This window comes from Gymnogyps californianus, chromosome 3, assembly GCF_018139145.2.
Source record: "Gymnogyps californianus isolate 813 chromosome 3, ASM1813914v2, whole genome shotgun sequence".
Classification (NCBI taxonomy): domain Eukaryota; kingdom Metazoa; phylum Chordata; class Aves; order Accipitriformes; family Cathartidae; genus Gymnogyps; species Gymnogyps californianus.
In genome coordinates, this window is record NC_059473.1 from 45,414,886 (window position 1) to 45,439,818 (window position 24,933).

At 35.8% G+C, this 24,933-nt stretch overlaps 1 protein-coding gene across 2 annotated transcripts in view; it reads left to right on the forward strand.

The window, feature by feature from the left end:
* The window catches only part of SIPA1L2 (signal induced proliferation associated 1 like 2), a 120,510-nt gene that overhangs the window by 81,902 nt on the left and 13,675 nt on the right, over nt 1-24,933 (forward strand). For both annotated transcript variants that reach the window (XM_050893896.1, XM_050893898.1), the window contains exons 10-17: nt 1,084-1,341; nt 4,947-5,030; nt 6,558-6,661; nt 7,069-7,172; nt 10,011-10,399; nt 14,071-14,295; nt 16,907-17,060; nt 19,859-20,078. In XM_050893896.1, the coding sequence (XP_050749853.1) occupies nt 1,084-1,341; nt 4,947-5,030; nt 6,558-6,661; nt 7,069-7,172; nt 10,011-10,399; nt 14,071-14,295; nt 16,907-17,060; nt 19,859-20,078 (1,538 nt within the window). The remainder of the gene's footprint in view (nt 1-1,083; nt 1,342-4,946; nt 5,031-6,557; nt 6,662-7,068; nt 7,173-10,010; nt 10,400-14,070; nt 14,296-16,906; nt 17,061-19,858; nt 20,079-24,933) is intronic.

Here is a 24,933-nt window from a genome sequence, read left to right on the forward strand (position 1 = left end):
TCGATCAAGACTCAGCTCAAGGGATGGAGCAGAATTGTAGTTGAGACAGAGAAGCAAATTTTCACTATTTCTTACTTAAACTTAATGCATTGCAATAGAATTATTTAGGGTGTTTTCTTTATAGATGTTGGTTTAGTACGCAGTGCCTATCAGACAAATGGAGATGGTATGTGAGAATATAAAATATCTGCAATGATAATCAGTGCTGGCTTAAAGTGGGTGTGAAGCTTCTATTAACTAATTTCTGAAACAATAATCCTTAATTCAAGTCCAGCCTGAGTGTAGACCAAATATCCCACAGGCAGACTGATCTTTTGGGGAACACTGTCACTACTTTTACCTGAGTTTATGCTTTCTGGGAATACATTTAGTAGTTAACCACACTGTAAGCTTCAAGCAGAGGTTGTAAGCCAGACTGTTTCTGATTTGTCTCTTCCTTCCACTTCCCCATTTCTCTTCCAGGCATAGTGACCCCCAGGAAGAGAGACATTAGAAAGTATAGTTTGAAAACAAATAGAAAAATATTTAGATGCTACTTAATCATTTGCATTGCAGTGTATATTCTCTGTCATTCGATGGGGACAAGGTGGGATTCTAAAGGAAGGTTCTCAATACCACTAAGAAATGTTTAGTTTGCTGCAAAGCAGCAAACAAGTTTTGTAATTTTGGATGTGTAAATTTTTACATTAAGCAATTATTTGTATTTATGAAATTTAAACAAACTAAAGCTGTTATAGAAGAACATGATGTTTTCTGACTTCTGAATGCTTTGTTTCTACTAGTTTTTATTATGTAAAATTCAAGCTGTGGATTAATTTGTAAAAGCTTAATCTTTTCCCCTTTTTGAAGGGTAAGGAGAGAGTTCAAAAGCCTTTGAGCACATGAGAGCAAATCCTTCATTTTGAAATGTTTCCTACCTGGTTGGCATGATAGTTTTGAAGCATTCGAAGGGTTGTACAATGCTATATGAACACCTTTGGGCGCCTGGAAGAAAAATATGCATATACTTCTGACTGTAGAATGGAAGATTTCTTTTTCTGTTCTCTCCAGTGAGACTGATCAGCATTTTTATTTGTCCCACAGGGGTTGTTCAGAACTTTGTCGTATACCCATGGTGGAATACAAACTTGACAGTGAAGGCACCCCATGTGAGTATAAAACCCCTTTCAGAAGGAATACCACTTGGCATCGGGTGCCGACTCCCGCTGGGCAGCCTCTCTCTCGTGCCTCTCCAATCCTAGGAACATCTGACAGACTGCAGTGCCAGCAGCTTCTCCAGCAGGCTCAGACAGCCATTCCTCGCAGCACTTCCTTTGATAGAAAACTGCCAGATGGTGCAAGGTAATACACTCTCTGTTTAATGCTTGTCATTTTCCTAATGTGCCTTACTTTAGATATCTCTGCTTTCTAGAACTCTGGTATACTTATTTTTTAAACCTTATTTTGCTGAGTTTTGACAGTAATTTTAATTCTGAGGTTGTATTAAAGAGCCTTCACTGAGCCCAGTTCCCTCTACTTGAAACAAGTGACTTTTGTTGTTTGTGATGGAAGTGGACTGTACTGAGGATCCAACTGCTGAGGACAACTGACCTTTCCCTTTAGTCCCAAATCAATAAAGTGGGAAACTGCCTTGTGACTTTTTGATCTAAACGATGTCCTGTCCCCCACCTTTTGGGAGCCTATTTAAACAAATAATGACTGTAAATAAAATTAACTCATCCCTTTAAAAATGAATTATTTAATCTCATTACCAAGCTATTGGCATAGTTTCAAAAGGTTCTGTAACTCATTACCAGTCCTTATGCTTTGCTTTGCTTTTAATTAAACAAAGCAGAGCTTGTGATTTGAATATGTAACACCTCTTAGAGGATGGGATGGTATCCTTAAATGTTAGCTCTGTTTTAATTTAATCATAATTCTTCATAAGATAAAAATTTATTTTTAAAGTTAAAAATTTGTAAATACATTTTACCTTTGAATTATTTAGGAAAACCTTATGTCTTGAGCAGAACTCTGTCTTTTATTGTTTGCGATTATTTCTGCTTATGCTCTTTTTCCATGGGGTGATGTAGTTCTAATTTCCAAGGAAAAGAATACTGCATGTTGAAAATATCTAATTGATATGAAAATCTAAAATACTAGTCTTAAATAGCTTTAAAAAATTCTGGATGAAATCATGAAATACCACTTTTGCTACACTATCTATCTTATTTAGTAGAAAAGTATTAGTGACTTTTTAATTGTTTGAAATATATACAGGTAATAGTAGTACATATTTGAAAATATGTCTATGTCATGGCCTGGGGAAGGCAGACTCCCAGTTGTGACCATTTGATCATTTGTATTCTCCCTCTCCCCTACTCCCCTCCTGAAAAAAGGAGAGGTGCATTTCTGTAAGCATGTATATACCATTATAGGACTTAAGCTTTTCCTAATGTCTTGTTACTGAAATTCTCGGGAACATCTAGCATAAGGAGACAATGTATCAAATGTCTAGAAATACTTCAGGATTTACAGAGCTTTATTAAGTATACTGCATGCCTATACAGAGAAAAAATGAAAGCTTTCTGACATACTACTCATTTCCAAAAAACTTTACAAACATAAGTTGCGCTTCTCCTAACACTCAGTGAAGCATGTGAAAAAATGCTAAGACAGAGACTATCTCTTGTCATGAAGAAATTCCTGTATCACTTAAACAAAACAAGTGCAATGCAGAAGTGCTATTCTGGGGAAGACATGGTACAGAGTATAAATAATGAATAGAGAGGAAAATGAGGGACTGTGACATGCGGGTCTTGAAACATGAAAAGAAAGGTACCTAATTGGCAAGGTCTTTCCACATGGGAAGAGGCATAGTTGATGGCTTGGCAGAGAGATGGGCTTAAAACAAGAAAGTTTGAAGTAAGGTTGATTAGTACTTATAAGTAGTCTTGCAAGGGTGAAAATGTATACTCAGGCTAGGAAAATGATGAGATTTTAGAGGGTCAGAGACCCAATATCAATTTAGACAAATTGAAGAGTGCAGGCAGGGAGAAGCAGGTTGATAAAACAGGCAAGTTACAGCAACTGATCTGAAAATGAGCTAACATTGAAGTCAGTGATAAAAGGGTTGTTTTCAGAGATAAAAAGAGGAAGAAGCAACAGCAATGTGGCCTAGATGTAGTAAAAGACTTAAGCAGCTACAGTTCAACTACTGTGACATGTAACAGTTAGGTGCCCAGTCCCTGGAGTGAAATTAAAAACTGGGAGCTGAACACCTATGCTCCTAGTACAGTTCCTGAGGAGAGTTGAGTGTTTCGAGAAGGCAATCCAAATGCTTTTGTGTTGATCAAGGAGTTTCCTCTAATTAGTCACTAAGAAATACAAGGATATCCTTGAGCTCTACTCCTGTTCTTACGAAATGCCTAATTCTGTGACAGCTGCTCATAGCGAGTGCCTAAGAGTGAAGCTTCAGTCAGACTCACTCTTCTGGTTTTTTTGCACCAAGAAGTCTCCATGTACTTTAGTCATTGAGTTACACTTGTAGGCGAGTGCGTCCTTTCACCTGGAGTCTGGAATCCATTCCTGAGAGCAGGCAGCAGTGACTCTTCTGTAAAGAAACTGTGTGAGGCGTTCACTGACTGGATTTCTGTGGCTCTCCTTTTGTAGCCACCTTTTGTTTAGTAGGCTAATGGCTAGACACTTGTCCAGCAAATGGGAGGCTTGGGATCTAGACATTCTTCAGCCTGGGGTAGTACAAACCAATGTCCCAGTTTTGAGGACAATGTCCTAAACATCACTCTGGAGGTTGGAAACACATGGGATCATAACTTAGCCATTCCTTAATGCTGGTTCACTTAAGCTGTGCAAGAAATGCAAAGTTCTTGGTGGTAAGAAGCAAGAACATGCAACTGAATTCAACTATAGCCTATAGATTATTTCACTTGATTGAGAGAGGCTTAGTCCTGTCAATACTTATCAGAGAGAGACATGCTGAAAAATTAGGCACTACACTATCTACTTATTGTATATGTGTTTGGCTGTTAGACAAAATGTAATAGCTAATGTCTTTAAGATTTTCAAGCTGAACAGTGAAGTTGCTTATTGAATGTCATGTCCTTGGGAAAGCGTTGTGCGTAAATCCAAAACTACCTCTTTTCACCTATTCCCTGAGTACATACGTCCATTCTACATATAGCCTTTAAAAAAAAAAAAAAAAGATATGAAAAAAAGAAGGGAAATACAGGGAATTCAAGGTAATGTCACTGAGAGAAATTGTATTATAGCTATGGACTGATATGCACAGAAGTGAAGGATAAGAGGGTGATCAAAACCAAATTTTAGCATTGCATTTCAACTGTCTGGAAATCCAAGAAGAGTAATTAGAGACATTGTTAAGACATGAGGCTCAAAAGTCTAAATAATAACTACAAAATAATACTGTTCATGAAAATGTTTTCTTATTGCTCTTCTATGTCAAAGAATTAATAAAATAAAAAAGTATTGGTATTACCTCTTCTAAATTACTATGTTGAAAATTGGAATACATGCAAAGCACTAACAATCATTACTGATCCATCATGAGAGCTTCCCACATGTAAATTTAGAGACCTAATCCAGCTGCTCTGACTCCTGAGCAATCCCACTTGTTCAGAAGTAAAGCTAGATGTAAGGAAAATAGGATTTGGCGCTTAGTCTTTCTCTTTTTGTGCTTTTTTTATATATTCAGTTGGAAATATTTTGTTAGTGATGAAATAAATAATGTACTTTAAAAACACTTGTTTAAGTTTTAGGAAAATGAGATAACACTGTAAATTCCCAAAATGAATATAATTAAGTGTTCATACTGCATCTGCATTATTTGTAAAAATGAATGTATTTCATAAAAGAAGCACAGCCCAGTTCAAATCTGAAACTCCACAAATACCTCAGTGCACTGTTAATGACTCTAGTCAACATTACAGAAGTTCTCCGAGCAACCAGTCCTCCTCCAGTGACCCAGGACCTAGCGGGAGCAGCCAGTGGAGACAGCAAGTGGGATATGACGGGTACTGGTGATTTTTTAATTATTATTTATTTATTTATTTTAAATCTTGCTATAGCTGCCATGCATCTTCTTTCTGAAGCAAAATTTTTGTGGATGTTCTATATCATAGATTTATTTGCAAACTCTGTTAGTATATTTTAAGACATACAGGTTTACTGATCTTTAATGTAACATGTATGCCAATACAATTTTAAAGCCATACTCCTTTAACTCTTTAGGACCAAATTGTTATTTTACAATTCAGGTAAATAACAAACAGTTCTTAGGTTTGCTTTCCCAGAAACAGGCCAGAAATCAGCTAGTAACTCAGAACTGGAATAAAATAATAATATCTCCTCCTTTTACTTCAGTGGAAGGGCATTTGATTAAAAAATTATCTATATGTTCTTCAAAGGTTTTATTTCCTACTGTGCTTGTTCCAGTGGCATCCATTTCCTAGCATCTCTCCTCAAAAAAGTAGCACTCTTTCAGAGGTCTCTTCTCCCTAAAAGGCTGTTGCGGTATATAGATGGTTTTTTTACATCCCTGTTAATCCCTTGGTGCTCAAGTTTCAGAAGTTAGCTATCTGTGTATAAAAGACCACCCCAATATACTGTCCATGTTATAAAAATATTAGGTCACACATCTGTTCTAAATTACTTTAAATTTATCACTCTGTTGTATAAATATAGCTGCCAAAACCACCCCTGTTATAAAATGTTGAGCTATGGTAGTATCTACATAGCATAATATAAAAGCATTCCAGACTTGCCACGTGGCTTTCAGAAGCTACTTTTCAGAAAAAATGTGAATATTGAAAACATCACCTTGACTCCTTGTCTGTAAGCTTAATGTTGCTTTGGCATGACTGTTTGTGGATAAGATACTCCATGTAGCAGATATATATGCAATATCTTGGAGACTCCTCAAGGAATTTCAGAATACTCACTGAAATCTCTGGCAGGTAAATAGATATAATAATTCGAATAAAACTACAGCAAATTTTGTGACAGTAAACACATTGAAAATGCATATTGTGTCATTTTTCCAGCATAGTTCTTTCTAATAGCAGCCTTGGGTTTAGTGTGTTGCTTTGTGAAATAATTTAAATTTTGCAATACAATACAAAGCAATGGATCTGGTACTAGCTTACATGTTCTGAGTGTGAAAACCTGCAAAACTACAGAGTTCCTTTCTGTGGGGCTTAGTTCATGAAGCAGTTAAGCATACATTACCATAGTTCTTCATTGCAAAAACCTTTGGATATGTAGCCCCAAGAATGCATTTCTTCTTAAAGTTCAGTGTCTTCTTGACCTGTTCACACTTACGATATAACAATGTGCTGTTGAAAAAATTGCATGTAAATATTTCCATGCAGCGTTTGGAAATATTACTATACTTGCTTGGGGGGTGGGGGGCTGGGGATGATGGTTTTTTAAGCAAATCACAAAATATTTGCTTTGAAGAATAAAAAGTGGTGGTGTTCATCATGTAACTAGTTTTACAGGAAAAAACACCAAACAGCTTAATTTTGTGCTTATGTTAAAAGGTGCCAGTCCCCTTTGCTCCATGAACACCACCAAGGTTCAGGCTCACTGGAGTGTGAAGGAGGCAGAGAACGAGAGGAAACTTTGGAAGGAACTAGACATTCTGGTAATAAAAACCATTGTATCTTAAAAATAAATGTTCTTTGCAATGCAGTGCCTGTTGAAGTGCAGCCACCTTCTGATGCAGAGGTTTGATACACAAAGAGCATGTACAATGACAGTACAAGCGGGGACTGTTACAGTCTAACAGAATACAGTGTGGGATATTTAGATAATACTTGGAACAAACTACTCCTGAACTTCAGAAAGCCTCATGAATGATGAAAAGCAGGTTGAACTTCGTTTAATTATCGTTGAAAAACTAGATCTTAGGAAATTCTGCAAAGATACACGTCTCTGATTCCAAAGAGTGTACGGGTTTGAAACCTGATGCTGAGCCATGTGCCTTTTTTCTTTGTACAGTATACTCATCTTTTTAGCATTCAGAAATTAAAACACAATTATTTATGGCAGAAACCAAGTGGCATGCACCATCGACCAAAGTCCTGAGCTCCTACAAAGACCGGGCTTTACAGAAAGAAGGCAGTGGCAAGGAGTCGCCAAACAAACTTTCACATGTAAGTCATTTACTTGGATGTCATTCAAAACTCTAAAAACAAAAACAAAAAAACCCCCACCCTGAACTTAAAGAAATACATCTTAAAAATACATTTCAGTAATTTATGAAGACCACTGTGTGTTTTGGGAGGCAAAGAGTATGCTCACCTAGATGTGGGGTGAATTGAGTATGCTTAATCTATGTTTATAAACTAAGAACTCCAAGAGGCCTTGGGTCTGGGACACTGAGGAGATAAAACTAGTATAGTCTACACTCAGCTGTGTATTTATACCTTCATTTATACTGGCTTGCTTAATCTGTGAAGTATTTCATATCCTTTAAAAAAAAAAAAAATTACGTTCACCGTACCACTTGTCATGTTGTGTGAAATACCCATGTAGTATAATTATCAATAAGCACTATAAAAATGTAGTTTGTATATGTTGGGAATGCTGAACAGATTTCTAGTCTACGTAGTTTAGTGGCTTGTCTTCAGTAATGGCAAAATCCTCAATGACTTAGTGATGGAAAGCACACTAATGATATGCACGGTCTTTTTCTATTTTTTTTTGTGTGTTTGTTACATTGAAAAACCTGCTATATGTAGTAGGAATCTGTACACTATTTGTAGACTTATATTGGTAAGAATATGAGGCCAGTTTCTCATCTTATGTACGTTGATACCTTATGAGAATCTAGCTTGATGCTTCTCGAAAAAAGTACTATCATAAACAGAATCATGCTGTAGAATTATGCACATGAAGACAAAACTACTTCTTTTACCTTTAAGCCAAAGTTGACAGGAAGCTAGAATCAGTATATGTAATAATCAGTATTAAACAGAGCACCAATACCGAAGTTAAATGATGAGTTTGCTTAACTTCAGTCAGTGTCTTACACTAACGGCAGCTCTCATGGTTTTAGGATGGTGGGGATCAGAACAGAAAATTTCATAATGGGCTTGTGTTTGTGTTTGCCTGCGTATGCATATGTGTAGTGCAGGTGCAAAAGAACTATATTGTACAAAGTAAGAACCAGCGTTATTATAAAGGTAATGCTAATAAAATGAGGCTATTTTGTTGTTAGATGTTGTAAAACAGAAAAAAATGGTTGTCACCTTGTAGAGGACCTTGTAATGTTCTCTTGTGCATCCCCTTTTTGTTCAGCTCAGTTTGCCATATGACTCTGCCAGCCAGTGAAATTCACAGAGGACTACAGCAAATGTACAAGAACTCTGTAAAATATTTAACCATTAGAAAAAAAGGTCTATGCTGTCTTTTTATCAGTTTTAACTTGTGGGGTGGAGGGCAGGGGGAATTTCACTGGCTGTCTTCAAGCTGCCTTTGTTCTCCTGGAATAAATACCATATTCCTGCTGGTTTTTGGTGGTTGTTTTTTTGGTGGGGTTTTTTTTGTTTTGTTTTTAATCTTGCTCCATGACATAATCTTTAACAACATGTAACAATTAGGGCCACGCTGAGCTTTCATACAATAAATTCTCTTGGCACAAGGAAATGCATAAAATGATCTTAAGCTATGGCCATAGTGAAATTTGAGCAGTTCAAGATGTCTGTCTCAATAGCTGTATTGCAGATTCTCTACTGCTTGCAGGGTCAGGAAGGTGCCTAAGCATGTATGTTCAGCAACATACAGGAAATTTTTGGGAAGATTCATACATGCAATACATCTTCTGAGGCTAATTTTATGCCTTTGAGCTTCACACACGCCCGCTTCCCCCCCCCCCGCCTTGTTTCTTTCCACTTTGGTTCCATTTTACATTTACATTAAGAAGTGACATGCCTTTTCTCCAGACACCTTTCTCTAAGTCACTCTCCTTGGAAAAAAAGCTCATTGTTTTTTTTTATCAATTGTTCCATTGTTTTTAAGGTGACAGCCATGTTGTAAAGGTTAGAATGAATGCAAATATAACCCCTCCTTTTTTCTAATATAATTCTCTCAAATTTTGAGGCCTGTTAATTTCCATATGGAATAGAACTATCATTTCAGGAAAGGCTGCCTTGTCTAACTGCTTTAATGTGTGAGCAACAGCTATGTTTATATGCATCTGCTAGGAGAGGGATCTTGTAAAAAAGTTAAGTCACCCTTCCCACTTGTATTCTACCTAACAGAAGTCCATCTGCCCTAATAGAAGTCCATCTGCCCTTATTCTGGCTACTCTGTCACATAGATAAGTTAATCCAACTCTCTATAAAATTGCTTTTAAGAAACAACAAAAAACCCCAACTTTATTGACACAAATGCCTGACATAATTATTCCACTTCAATAGCCATGCTTAGCTTAGGGCCCTGTGACTTCAGTTACTTTCATCTGGTACACATACATCGCAATTGGCTTCAATTTAACTAGCCACACATGCAATTGGATTTGATCCAATAAGCTGCATATTTCATCCACACTGAGAAAAAGCCAACGATAATTCAGTCTTCGGTGTTTTTCAGATTTGCAGTAGACCTTATTTAAACAAATAATTACCAATGCTTCTAGCTTTAACATGCTTATTTTAACTGTTCAAAAATGCAATTTTATGGATGTTAAGCAGGTCCTATAATCAGAAAATTCAAGTGTGATCTTAAGATTTGCCATAGAAGATGGAACTAGAGCCTTTTTCATTTGCAGTGACATCAACCTTTAATGTGTCTAGCCAGCTGTGCAATTCATTTCATAGAAACTGGTGGTATAATTAGCTCTTTTCAGACTTTGCAGTTATATTATAGCATACTGTAAAAAATAATAAAATGGTCTTTGAATGGCACAAATTCAGTAATTTATATGAAAATAAATATTTTACTATTTAACTTGAGGGAGGTCTTTTTTTGTTTGTTTTCTTGTTGTTAAGATTGGAGACAAAAGCTGTTCAAGCCACTCAAGCAGCAACACCCTATCCAGTAATACATCCAGCAACAGTGATGAAAAACACTTTGGTTCTGGAGATCTGATGGATCCTGAGCTGCTTGGATTAACATATATAAAGGGGGCTTCTACTGACAGTGGAATTGATACAGCTCCCTGCATGCCTGCTCCTCTTCTGGCCCCTTTGCACCTTGCTGGCAGCAGGTCTGGAGTACATTGTCGTACTGAGCAGTGGACCGAGTCTTCTGAAACTCCTGGGCCAGATGATGATCCAGCTAAAATCTATGCTGTTCATAGCTATGCCTCTGCTATTTCTACCAGTCATACAGCTGAAGGCAGTATGGGAGACCTAAGTGAAATCTCCTCTCATTCCAGGTATGTGTTTCTTACAAATTAGGGACTATGGATTATAGATTAACATACAGCGAACTCTTTTTCATTGTTGTCATTCTGTTTACCTTTCTTTGAAAGTGCATATAACTGATTTTGATTTTTTTTTTGTTGTATTTAAATGCCTATATGAGCAATTTTCAGGCAATTTTTTATGAGTGCCTAAAAAGCATAGCTAGCCCTACTCCCAGATCTGATGGAGACTTTATATGTGACCTTGTGCACATTGCTTTGGTTTTTAAAGTTGGGAAACATCCCTGAGTAAAAGTGAAGTTTGCACCTAGAACTTATTTCACATACTTTTTTTTTTTTAGTACAGTGCAACAAATTTATTGGGAGTTAATGCTGAGGGAAATCAGAAAAATTGCAATGGACAATTTTTACATATTATGAAACTTCATTGCATAAAATCCCCCCTAATTTACATTATTCTGATGTATGCTTTACAGTTTTGTTTGTTGAACTGAATTTCTGATTGATTTTCGGCTATTCTTTTTGTTACCAATGGAATGTGTGCATGGTACATCTGTTTTAAAGCAAACTTTGAAAGTACACTTTTGCAGCTGGTTGCCTTTATCTCCCAGTTCCCATTTCATGGTGACTTTGAAGTTGAAGCTTTGGTCTATGTGTTAGGGGTTTTACCCTGTAAAGGATGGAAGGAAATTTTTTGTTCTTCTTTCACTCTGATTTTCCTGTTTTCAATGTCAATCAGTACAGGAAAATAACCAAATAATATCTTGTATCCTCATTTCTTTAAATGCTTGACATGAGTGAATTAGTCTTGTATACTTATGCTAGATTTTTTTTTTTTTTCCACAAGTTATAGATGATAGTATAGACTATTGTATAGACTATTGTGAAAACTAGGTAAATGCTTTCACATTAAGCTTTCACTGCCCCTGTTATAATGCAGAAGCTCCAGATTTACTGTGCTTTGTGTGTGTTGAGATTTAATTTTATATATTGAGACTTCTAAAGAGCTACAAATAAGCTCTGTGTTTCTAGGACTTCATCATAATGAGCTGAAATAGATTTCTAATGGCTAGAATATGTATTCTCAGCACTTGTGTAGCAGCTGTCATATTTAAAGTGCTAGGTAGCCATTAAGTAATCTGCTACTCACTTCTGTGGAATAAACGTTTTATGGATTAATTAAAAATTAAAAAAAAAAAAAAAAGGCATATAGGTTTTAAGTGAGTTTACCTAGGCATTTCCAAAGTAGTAATTATTGTTGAGATGAGATTCACATTAGGATTGCCCAATTCCACTTTGGCAATAGCAGTGTTTTCAAATGATCACCTTCTAATTTGTGTGCCAAATCCTTTTGCTATAGGAAAGTGTCAGACTTACGTTATGTGACCCAACTGTTTTATTTAAACTTCGCTTACATATCCTTCAAATGACTTTGGAGTGATAAATAATTTTGCAGTTGGGTTTAAAAGCTGGCATCACCTATACAGCACCCACAGGCATATGTTACTAAAAAATATCTCATTTTATAGCTGTGATGCTGCAACACTGGTGTGTTCAAATAGACATAAGAAAGTTAAGTTACCATATAAGTGTGTGATATCTACTGCTGAATCCTATACATATTTTCCAATTGGTCAGACACTGAGTTTGTATTTCTTCATAATCTATAACGATGAAATTCTAACACTATTGAGGCATTAATTCACAATTATTTTATGAATGTTAAATAGTGAACTTGTTCTGCTGTAGCTAAACTGTGTAAAACGTCAAGAAACAAGCCCACAGACTGGTGGAATGTCATTGATCTATAAATGCAACAGTTCTTTATTAAAATTGTATTCTGTTTACTGAATAGATAAAGTGCAATGCACAGGAAAGATGTTGGTTGGTTGAAAGATACTGCCCTGATTCTCTAACATCATCAGATAAAGAACTCCCTGACAAAACTAATACTATAGTGTCTGAGTAAGATTTACAGAATTAAACCTGCTGTGGGAAACAGTATCTCAAACTACAAGACAGACTTGAGCTATGCACAACATTATGTCTCACAGCTCTGTTATTAATGGTTTTATCTCTCCTATTTTATATTAATTATGCACATGAATTATCAAATACCTTCATGTTCCTGTAGCTGAAACAGCTTAGCTTCATTGCCTTTAGTTTTGCTTTGTTTCTTACATAGAACATCTTTTGGATCCTAAAAATATATACTGTTTGTTCCAACCATTACATTGAACTCATTATCTAAAACCAGGCTTTTATAGGCATTTTGTTTCTTCACTTCAAAAATATTCCCTTATTTAAAACCTACAGAATGAGGTTGAATGCTCAATTTTTCTTAAATTTAGTTACAAATAGAAGTAACAAAAATCCTCTGGACAATGTCCTTGCTGTCGATCTGGTAGGTATTTTACATTGTGCTTCAATGTTTGCTTCATCTTTAGATTTCAATTTTTCATAACTGAATTATTTTCTTCACCACATCTTTACATAATTTATTTGCATATTTGCAAGGACAGCAAGCAAAAAAGCTTTTAACATCACCCGCATTATTTTCTTCCCCCAAAACCTCATAATCTCATTTCTGCTTTTTGGGGAGGAAGAGGGAAGAGAGGAGGGAAAATAAATTGGTTTTAAGGTTAAATGCACATACTAACTGTGATAAAAATTATTAAGCCATTGCCTTAATGATTCAACTTTCTTCCACAGTAAGCATTTTAATTTGATCTAATGACATCTGTGCATGTGCATTGCTTGTATTTGACTCTGCACGGACAGCAAAGTAGCCATGTCGGTTACACTTTCAGCAACACCTTCTGGTCCTCTCTGAATTAATCCAATGCTCTTGGTACTAGATTAAAAGATAGCACTGTGTTTGGTATTCGTAAACCAACAACAGAAGTTAGGAGCTGCTGCTTCAGGTTCCAGCCTCTGATTTTAGGCAAGGCACTTGGTTTCTGAATGCTTTGCTTACTTCACCTCCAAGATGAAAAAAAGAAATTTATTCTTCGAGGAAGTGTTTGCTTTAGTTCATTTTAAATCATTTTGAGAGTCTTCAGTAAAAGGTTTCATTAGTGCCTACTAGTACTATTATTCATAATAAAAGAGGCTATTAAAATTATCCAGAGGAGTGTTTTTGTTGAACTGAAATTTACTTCTGTTAATATTAAATTCTCAACGGTACTGAATGAAAAGACACAGCTTAAAGTGGCATGAACTGGCAAAATTAACATGAAGTGGAAAAGCATATAAGCTTCATAATTAGAGAGATATTTAGGGTAATTCCGTATGTAGTTCTTGATATAAATGGAATTATACCATTAATAATGTGTGTGTACATATTTACTTAAAATTCCATGCACAAATTCTATATATATGTCTTGAACTTAGTCTTTTAATTTTAATTCATATCAGTTTGCATTGGCATTTCAGCAAGTTGAATTATATACGTTACTTGTTTTAGAAACTCATCACAATTCTGTTCTCAAAGAGTTTTAATGTATATGCTGCTGGTATGTAGAAAATTACTGTATTACTGTACCAATATTGCTACCTTGTTTTTAACCCTGAGAAAAACTTAACATTAAGAATTATAGCTGCATACCAGGCGAAGCATTTGTGATTTGTTGTTGTACAGCAGATTTCATCTTTGCTTTTGTGTGTTTTCTTTACTTTTTCAGTGGGTCACATCATTCAGGAAGCCCATCAACACATTGCTCTAAAAAGAGTGGCTCCCTAGATACCTCCAAAGTCTATATAGTGTCGCAGAATAGTAGTCAACAGATTTCTGGGTCAGTTTCAAAACCATACCACAGACAAGGAGCAGTGAGTAAATATGTCATTGGATGGAAAAAATCAGAAGGAAGTCCTACACCTGAAGAATCTGAAGTTTCTGAATGCCATGAGTAAGAACTCTGTTTAACTTTGTTGGGGGAAGAAGGGTAATGAAAATAAATTTTAAAATAGGATAGAAAAATGAAAAATTACAAATTACATTTCACTTTTAAATGTTTGGGTTTTTTTCTGTACCTTTATGTATCAAAGGTACATCCAAAAAAAGAAAAAAAGACAATAACTGCACAGGATACTGTTTTCTCCTCAGTTCTATCCAGCTGCATCTTTTTCCCATGTGTCAAATAAAGCAAGCTGACAGAAATTTCTGAAAGTGTGTGTAGGCAAAAACATATGGCTATGTCAGACATTCTGAATTTGCATTTTGAATCTCTAGGAAACAATTGGGAAGGTACAATTTTATTAATGTCTTAAAGACCTTTTCTACGAATCTTCAGGAACTTTAGTTAGTTGATAAAAGCTTACTTCCTGACGTTTCTGTATTAAACCTTACTACCTTCTTGCCTATTACATCGGCTAATACATTACAGATGAGAGAGATGACAATAAACATATCTGTGATCTATGGTAGATAATTTTAAAAAGTTAGTGCCAGTTGGGGGTATTTTAGTGGTTCTTTGGTATCTTTTTCTGACTTTGTTTTTAATGAACAGGTATGAACTGGTGGTTAGGACCCCACAAGAAAAAGATTGAGTGTGGATATATCTGACCCACTCTCCACGAGACTCTACAAAATGTGCAGGCTTCAATAAAACTACATATTTTTCTAGCAAGTGATATTTAGACAAAAATATTCAGAGCAGTTCTAGTGAACAGCTGTATGGACAGCTTAACACAGGAATAGCTCATGAGAAATGTGTTCTTAGGTAGAAGAAAAAGGCTTGCACTCAAAGGAGAAGGTGCAGTATCTCAAATATAGATAGAGATGATACTTCCCCACTGCTGCAGCAGTAATAAGTAATGTTTGAATCTGCTGTTTAACCTTTAAATTCCTGTTATCTTCCAAATCATCTTCTCAGATAATCTCCTTGCTTTCTTTTTGTGCATAAGCTATTCAGTTCTATCTCGCAATAAATCATAGTCAGCCCTATATATCTCGATAAATTGACAAGATGACATGCAGTACCTGATTTTCAGATGTTTAATATGAGATTACTCTTTGTTTAATGGGAATGGGTTATTTGCATCTAATATCTCATATTGCATGTATGTGCATATTTATGGCAAGATTTATGTTTAAAAATATAAGCTAGAATATATGTGCTATGAAATATGAGCCTGAAGTTAAGCTCTTAAATTCCTAATTTTCAAAAGTAGATGATGTTACTACCTTCCTGCCCTGGTTATTTGTGTTTCTTTCTGTTATTGTACCACTGATTTCATTTCTGCCCCCCCCAATGTTTTATTTGCTTAAATTGTTTAATTGTAGTAGTATTTGCACTTAAAAAGTGGTAACTTCATTGATTCCCACAAGTTTTTGCATTTTGAAGTTGATGAACTCCTGAAACAATTTCTCTTTATTTTGAATGGAACCCTTAAAAAAATTGCATAATGAATCATGGTATTTAGACTGAAACCACAGCAATTTAGAAAAGTATCTTCAAGAGCTAGTTCTATTTAAGAAATATTAATTGAATATGGCAGCACTTCACATATCAGAAAATATTTTCAGATTTTTTCATGGCGTACAGCATTGCTTCACCTCTTTCTAGGAAAGCTTTCTATACATCACAGAGAGGAAATATCTCTCTGAGGGTAATTACGCTGAAATAAAGTAACATCTCTAATTAGCAATGATGATGAAAATCAGGTCAATTGCTGAATGTTGTGCCACTATAGGATATAATTCACTGAGAATTACACTTTCCCATAGCAAAGCTTGTTTCCTCTCTGCTGAAGACAGAGTCACTGATTATGCTGCACTTGGCAGTAAGTAATGGCTTCAAATGTGTGTTCTGTGTGATTGGGAATCTCTGGTTCCTTCGATTGCATTTCCAGAGTAAACCTGTTAAAATTCTCTCTCTCCTTCTCACTAGAAGGAAGCTGAAAGATAGTAATTCAGTTTGACAGTCTTTTGTTGACTGTAAATACATTTTTATATGCTGATAATTAAGGAAGACGGCTGTTTTATTTATCTGAAGAGCTTTATGAAATTGCTGATAATAAAACACACTTGGCACATGACACAGTCGATCACCAATACACTTCAAACGTTGCCATTGATGACCAAAGTAATTTTTCCAGATTGTGAAGCTGGATACAATTTCACGCTATAAAATACTGATTTGCTTGTTTGCTAAGGAAGTAAAAGTTAAAATACTTTGCGATGAACTATTGGAAATGTTGATATAAATACAGCTTTAACAATAGAGAAGTGTGGTGTGTAAAAAAGAGAGAGGCAAGCTAGGAGAAACAAGCATTATGCTTTTTTAAATTGTTCTTTGGAATTCCTAAAATTGATTTTTTCAGTGGTTTAAGAATTTCATTTTGGACCCACAAACAGTTTCATAAACATAAAATGATCAAAAAAATGTTCTAAATAAGAGTGTGCTGTGTCAGGAGATAATTCTAACAATTTTTACTTTGTGACAGAAAATGAATGCAGTCTTTCAAATCCAAGAGCACTATTGCTTCTCTTGCTAAAAACACTAATTGTCTCAACAGAGTGTATGATGATATTGATGCTGTGTCTGCATCGAGTCCACTCCAAACTTCTGTGAGGAATGCCATTGTTGAAAGCCAGCAAGTCTTGTCCAAAGAAGATTTTCTGAAGTTGATGCTGCCAGACAGCCTCTCTATGGAGGAGGGGAGAAGAAAGGTTAGCTACTTTCTTCAGCTCTGTGTGTCTCAGACACAGTTACCTTAGAAATGAATTTCTGGTATTCCCAAAATTGCTATAGAGAAGGCAATATCATTTTGTACAAGCTAAGTATATTCCATGGGGATGCTATAAATACTGACCAGGAGTCCCAAAATATCGTTTCCTACAATATGAAAATGATATCTAGTTTGATGATTATGTATGAAATACAGTATTTGCTTAAGTATGTCTTTGCTTAGCTTGAGCAGACAGGTGCAGGTTGAGCAACTTAATTATAATTTCAAAGATTAAAAGTAACATTTTCAAGGTTGGATGCCTAAATTTATACACCTTGTATGATATTAAGGCACATGAATAAAAGTAGCCTGCTTTCACCTGCCCTGTGATACTCAGTACCAACAATTCTGTTTGAAGTTTGAATCACAATTTCATGTAGGTATCAGTGGCAACTGCTCAAAAGGCATAATTGTCAGTGCTAGTGGAGAGCGTACATCTAATCTTTATAGTAAGAAGACAATTGGCAATATTTAAAAGTTCACAAAAAGTGGACGGAGAACTTAAAATTTACTACTCCCCAAAGTATACGTGATTCTGAATTCTGTGCTTAATGTGGAGTAAAGCACAAAGCAATTAAATTACTTGAGATAATTGTCACACTTTGATATTAACTCAATGCTCTCTTAACCCACTGTGTTTATACAATGTGCTAAATAGCATAATCATCATGTCTGAACAAAAGTAACACATGGGAATCCTCTAAGTGCAGAATTGAATTTAAAATTCAGATCATATATATTTTTTAAAGTGCAGTATGTTAAATATGCGTTATATGTGTTTGGATTCTCATGAATAATGTCCTAGAGGTTTTTAGGATTTATGGTTGATACAATAATTGGTTTTCTGTGATGATTTCAAGAGCTGCCAGTGTTTCTGGCTACGTAAATAAGAAACAACAAGGAGTGAGGAGGTGTGGCCGTCCTGAGATAAATTACTGCTGTCCATTCCCCTCCCAAGACACCCAAACAAAAGCTCATTAAGTGAGAGAGACCGTAGGCCCTGACTCCTTCATAGAGTGTAGTAATCTTGGTATAGGTGACTCAGTTGTCTTTGACAGCGAAGCCAGAAAGGAATTTTCTGAATACGTGAGATTCTACAGAATCAAATCACATTTTTGGTTTGGTTTGGTTTTACCTTCTTCATAGAGGAATAATGAGCCTTCTAGGTAATGTTTAATATTTGTTGCACCCTGCAAGGAAACTCTCTAAAGCTCCAACAATTAACATTCAACATATTTGGATAGCTAGTGAACAACCTTTATAGATAGAAGATGCAGTATAAGGTTGAGGAGATTTGAGTAACAGCCAAAATTGCAGCAGGATGCTTGCTGGGAATCTTGAGTGCAGGAAAGAGGATCGGAGACCCTTCAATTCAGAGGGTGAAGGCTTTTAACCCTTTGCCCAATGTGGTCCCTAATTAGGCTCAGGGTCTTTTGATACTCTTTAACCACTGCTTATAGAAGGATGCCATATATCCATTCATTTAGGATGCTGTGTATGTCCTCTGTCCATTCATTTAGGGATGCTGCTTGTGTCTATTGTTGTGATCATTTTATGTAAATGCTAAAATAAAGTTTTGGATGATCTTTATTCCCATGGCCCATATCTGCTTTGTGCAAGCCTCTAGAGCTAATGTAGTATTTTGATGCTTTCCTAGATTAGAATCTGAATATCTCCCTCAATTTTCTCTGGGACACAGTTAAGCATTCTAACAATTGAGCACGTTCCGTATTGTCATCAAGACAGATGCTTTCCTGAGCTAACACTATGAAGTGTATTTAAGTATTTCGTAAAGACTGTGTCTTGTGACATGACTGACTGTTTCTGTGTATTCCTTTTAGAAGTGTTCATCAGTGAGCAAGTTTTGTCAGAAGTATAACAATGTAGATACCTTTAATTCTATCCTATATTCACTGTTTTAAAAAGCTACTGCTCTTAAGCATACATTCTGCATAGGGAGTGTGCAACTCATAATTAATTACAAAGAAAACAGGACAGGATATTAAGTTGTTATATGCAGGACAAACCAGTTAAAATAATTGAGGCAATAACTGACATTTGTAGATGGGAAGAATAACTGGATTTGCAGTGCTGAAGAATGACTTATGAAGTGGAATGGCCCAGTTTTACAATACAGTAACATCTTGTTTTACTGTAGATACTTGGGTTGTGGTTTAAGTAACTTTTTGAAATGCATAAACAGTTTTCACTGAACTCTATTATCCTCTTTTCTAAGCCTATTTCATGATATCTGGAGAGATGCAGTGTCTCAAGTCACTTTTATCGTCCAATGAATTATATTGCACCATATATCAGTTCAGAATGTTTAACATTAAAGCATAGTCATTTCAAATTAAAATCAAACAGTTCGAAATATAGCCTTGAATAAATGTTGCCAGAGTTGGTAACCTTATCTATATTTCTGGAAAACATTGCTGTCATAAGGCTATGGAGGTTTCATTTAACATTTCAGAATTAATAAAACTGTACAGTATCTGATAAATTCATGGTGATATGTTCCAAAATATCAAGAGGAAGTACGAAAATCCAGTTCAGTAACTCTTTTGAGGCCCTAGTAGATCTGATATGGTGGAACAAATCTCTGATCTTCTGTATTAGCTCAAGAATTCCAGAGTGCGTGCCCAGAAAAATACTCCCAATACTGATGATGGGATATGATTGTGTGAATTATTTTAACCAGTAATATGTGTTCTTATATCTTCATATTTTGATGTTTAGTTTTCGTTTTATGGAAACCTTTCTCCACGGAGGACACTTTACCGTACCCTATCTGATGAGAGTATATGTAGCAATCGAAGAGGATCTTCATATGCTAGCTCTCGAAGTTCAATGCTAGACCAGGCCTTACCAAATGATATCTTATTCAGCACTACTCCACCGTATCACAGCACATTGCCTCCCAGAATGAGCCTGACTCCTGGAATGGGAAATCTGAGAAGTAAGTGATTGTTGCTGTCATTGCTGAGTTTGGAATATTTGTAATAAACTCAGACAAATCACCAAATATTAAGTTAGATTTTACTTTTAAGGTGAAATTATGAAATGTCAAAGAAGTGTTCTAGATATCCTAGTAAAAGCATATTTGGTCAGCAGTACATGCTTTTGCTTGCCCTAGTGATCAATTGAGATTTATCATGTTTGGAGACAGCATTCACTTTACTTCCCAAAAAATTTTCATGAGACCAGTGATAGGCAACAAACATTTGTCTGAAGATATTGCTTGTTATCATTTTATTTTCCAGTGGTGACCTAATTAAGCCAAGCTGGCCTGTTTTATTTTAATAATTTTATTTGTTTATTTTTTGTGTGCATTCAAATTACTGAAATATTCATGAATATATTCAAAATAATACCTAAAAAGGACAGCTTCTATTTAGAAGATACTTTTGGTAACATCTTAAAAGGAAACATGCAATAGTTGTTGTCATCTTCTCCAATTTCAAAACTGAATTTGCTGATACTTTTTTTTAACATGTTAGTAAAACCTTTGCGAATAACACTTCATTTTTAATGGCAGAAAAAGAGTAGTTTGGGGTGCTAGATTAAAACTATTTTATGAAGGTGTCTCTTTACTTGTGAGGTCTTCATAAGCAAGATCTTTATTATATGCTTATCTTGCAATAATTCCAATATGGAGTGATGAACTATAAAGTTTGTAGTAATTTTGTGGAAAAAATGGAATGAAAATTATGAAGATTACAAAAAAAAAAGGAAATTGTGAAAAATATATATGCTTATATACCACAGCCCAAATCTACACAGCCAGATACGTATATTTAGGCTACACATCCATATTTATATATATAATAAGAATGAATTGTTTTTTTAAAAATGCTAAATCTCTTCACTTCTCAATTATTTTAGGCTGACCTATAGGGGACACTCAATCTAGAAAAAAAGGCACTTTTAATTAGCTACTTTAGTATTGCATCGCATAAAAGTATAGTAGAGCAATTGTAGACTCTCAAGTCCATAGTTAAGAAGCTGTGGGTGGATTTCTTGAAGGCATTAAGGACTTTTGTAGGCACATGTCCATAGAGAATGCAGATAGATGACTTAAAAGAAATAGTAGTAAAAAGGGCTCTGTCGTTCATCGTGTCCTTCAGGAGCTAGCAGTCACTTGCTAACTTTCAGAAGTAAGCCTTATATACAAAACATTTTTCTAGTTATCGTGGCCTCAGCTATGAGACTGAGTTTTAGTCACTAACCACTGGTAAATTTTAAACTGGTATCACAAACAAGTGCTAAATTCCTGCTTCAGATGGGAATGCATGCTTGGTGTACCTTTTGCCATTCTAAAAATACTCTTCTATCAGAGTGAAACTCTTTACTATAAATTTAATATGAAAAGATCCTTTGCTTTTACTGATAGAGAATGAAGACCCATTTTGTTTCATTTGAGACTAATTCAGTAGATTTTGTAGTCTATGAAATAGCTATGTATATAATCAGGCACCCTGATTGTATTTTTTTCTTTTACTATGTTAGGCCTGTGTTTTTAGAGCCATTTCTTGTAAAGGTAAATGTGCAATGGGATCAAACCTTCAGCGTGCTTTTATTCTGGTGATTGACACGAGGCAATTAATGGTGTACACTCAAGCTGTATACTGCTCCTCCAGCAGTGAACTCTTAGTGTTCTGTGTATTAGTCCTGTCTTAAACACCTTATTTTCCATTCTTGCTGCTTCTTAGATACAGAAAGTTATTTATATACGTAGCTGGGAAAAAACATGAAACTAGTATCCTGTCAGTCAAAATTAAGCTGATTGTTGATCTCCAAGGTAGTTCATGCTGTTTTCATATACAACCTCTATTTTCTGCTTCTGGTTTTGTATTATGAAAGTGCCTTTCAATGCCAGCAATATAGGATCTTTTATGATGACTGTTTCAAGGGAGATTTAATTGGGTATCTGTAATTACACTCTGAAAACAAACACATCATGACTTGCCCACCTTTGTTTTCAAAATAAGGTTAGTCAGGATCTCCATATAAGAAACTAACTTTGGCTCTTGCTAGGAATGTTTTTGTAATCAGTGCATAGCAGGTATTTACATTCTATAGCAGTGGTGAGAGGTTTCTTTTTCATTTATAATTTTAGCTTGAGGTTGTAGTTTCAGATAGCAGGATTCCTAGCTGTCATAGTAATGTCTTTTGCAAAATACATATGTTTGTGATCTTAAAATATTTTAATTTTACTGATATTTAATGTTTACAGAAATCAGTGGAAGTAGTGTGGTTTTGGCTGGAATTCATTTTAGAAAGATACGTTCTTGCATGTTATTACCCAGCACGTGGTACTTGAAATATTGTGGCAGCACCAGGTCTCTTGAGATCCCTCTAGCAAGGAAAAGAGTTTGATTAATAGGTAAGCAAGGCGGCACCAAACCCAAAGCATAACAGGTAACCTGATGGGTTTCAGTTTACTGGGAAATCAGAATTATCAGACAGAACGACCATGCAAATATGGAAACAGAAACTTCAGCTATGTGTGATGTTGACTGTGGGAAAGAGATGAGAAAATGAAGCTATAGGATTTTTTAATTATTTTGTCACTGGGGGAAGTGAAGTGAAAGAAGAGTTGCTTTCAGGAAAGCCTGAAATGCAAGCTCTGACGGTTGAGTGCTGTTGATTGCACACAGTACACAAATGTAGAAAGATTTATTTCATTTTATCTTATTTTTAACTTAAACCAGAAAGCAGAACTCGTGTAGCTGAGAACTCTGGAATTTTACCTTGGGGACATTAAAGATTCCCTAACTGAGACAGTGCTGTTCACATTGAGTGATTCTAGCATGCCATACATGGTTGCAAGTACAAATCTATCCCCGTCTTGCAAATTCACGGCAGCTGAACTAGCAGGGAAAGAATGAAAACAATGAGAACCACTGATACAGAACTAGTGTACTAACACAAGTCGGAAACCCAGAAAGACACATGGAGGCAGTCTGACTGACATTGCAGGCACCATGATCCACTCCTATTATGAAACACAAAAAGAAAGGGGAAAGAGAAATGCCCTAAGTCATACACTGGCATGACATTCCTGTGCTGTGACGAAAGGAGCGAGGTGCAGGATACTTGCAGTGAAGAGGGTCATAGGGAGGGAATATTTTGCAATGATATACTAACAAATTCTGAAAGTTCTCAGATTATACATGCCATAGGGAAAAGGCTGCCAGAAGTGCAGCTAATATATCTGCAACAATGTTATTAGATGAAAGTCTGTCTTAAAACTAGCTTACTACCAGTGTTATTAATGTGAACAATTTGGAAATCAGTTTTTCAGTAAGCAAATAAAGGCTGTTGATTAAATAATTCATGCAGCCAAAGGAGTATATATGTTATCTGTTACAGACTCTCACACAGTGAATAATCCACCATACCAGAACATGAGACTATTTTCAATAGCAAAAGGGAAGGGAAAATACTTATTGAGAGCATATGTCCACTATTCTAACAGTAATGTGAGCATATGTCCATGAGAAAGTCTGCTAGCAGGCTGGCATCTTTGAAGGGAGACTTTGGGCAACGCTAGGTAATACTGAAGAAGGGAAGGGTCCGGCAGGCAGAAGCTGTTGTTTAAGAGGACCGTAGAGAGATAATTGGGGATTGCCAGAAAGAAGAACAGGAAGCAGACGATGGGATTTATGCCTGCGTATGACTTGATATGTTCCTTCAGCTGCAGCATCTTTTGAGATAATCTACTTGTTAAATGACATGTCTAGTTTGCGCACAGTAAGTAAGGAGTACTTAGCAGATATTTTTTTCATGATCTACAGTCTCTACATAAAAGTAGCAGTTCCAACTGAAGCAGGATACTTGTTTTGGAAGTAGAAAAGGTTAAGTCAGGTGAAACCTTCTTCTTTCTGTATAACTAGTTACTCTTTGAATATAGAGGTATGTGGGACTGATGACAGTCAATTTGAGGAGCTCTGTTGGAAACTGAACTGACCATATAATTTTGGTGAAAATAAGGACTCTTCAAAATGCTTTATACTTTTATGTATCAATAATAACAATACAGAAAATTTCTAAGTGTAGGAAGAGAGTGACATAACTGAAAGGACCAGAAACCACAAGACCAATGGTTTTGTGCCAAAAGGAGTACAGCAAATAAAATAATCTTTAAAACTGAAAGATAACACTTACATTGTTTCCTCAAAGGAAATAAGGGGTGAGTGTGTGTTGCTTCAAAACCAATCTTGTGGGCAATGAAGATAGTGGCCTATGAGATAAGGCATATCCTCCTGGACACGGAGAGGTGGGCATGCTCAAGCATAACTTGCCACCTTTGCACAAATCAAAAAGAAAGACAACAGGCAGCCTGCAGCTGCTAATGCGGCAGTCATACAGAGAAAAAGTGGAGGTAACAGTGAGGTAAGAGGAGCAGGGAGGAAATGCAAATACAGGAGGCTAGAAATAATTCATCTCACCCAGAGCATTCCTGAAATACAAACAATATTCTCTGAAATTCAAAAGCACAAAGAAGCCTATATCATTAGAGCTCCTTTTTTTTCTTTTTTTTTCTTTTTCCTCTTCCCCATGCACCTCCCGCCCCCCGCCCGTTGCACAAGAACACATAATTTATATCTTGAAAATTAATTATCCTGTGGTGGCATAGTCATGCCTGTTCAGTTATTCCGCTTATAATTTCAGTCATCGCCATGAGCACTTGCATTTTCAGAGCTATTAATATTCAAATCTCTACTCTGGCAGACTTTCTGCAGTTGAGTTGCTCTGTCAGGTCTTACGGAGGACCAAATAGGATCCACTCTAAGGTGAACTGAGGTTCT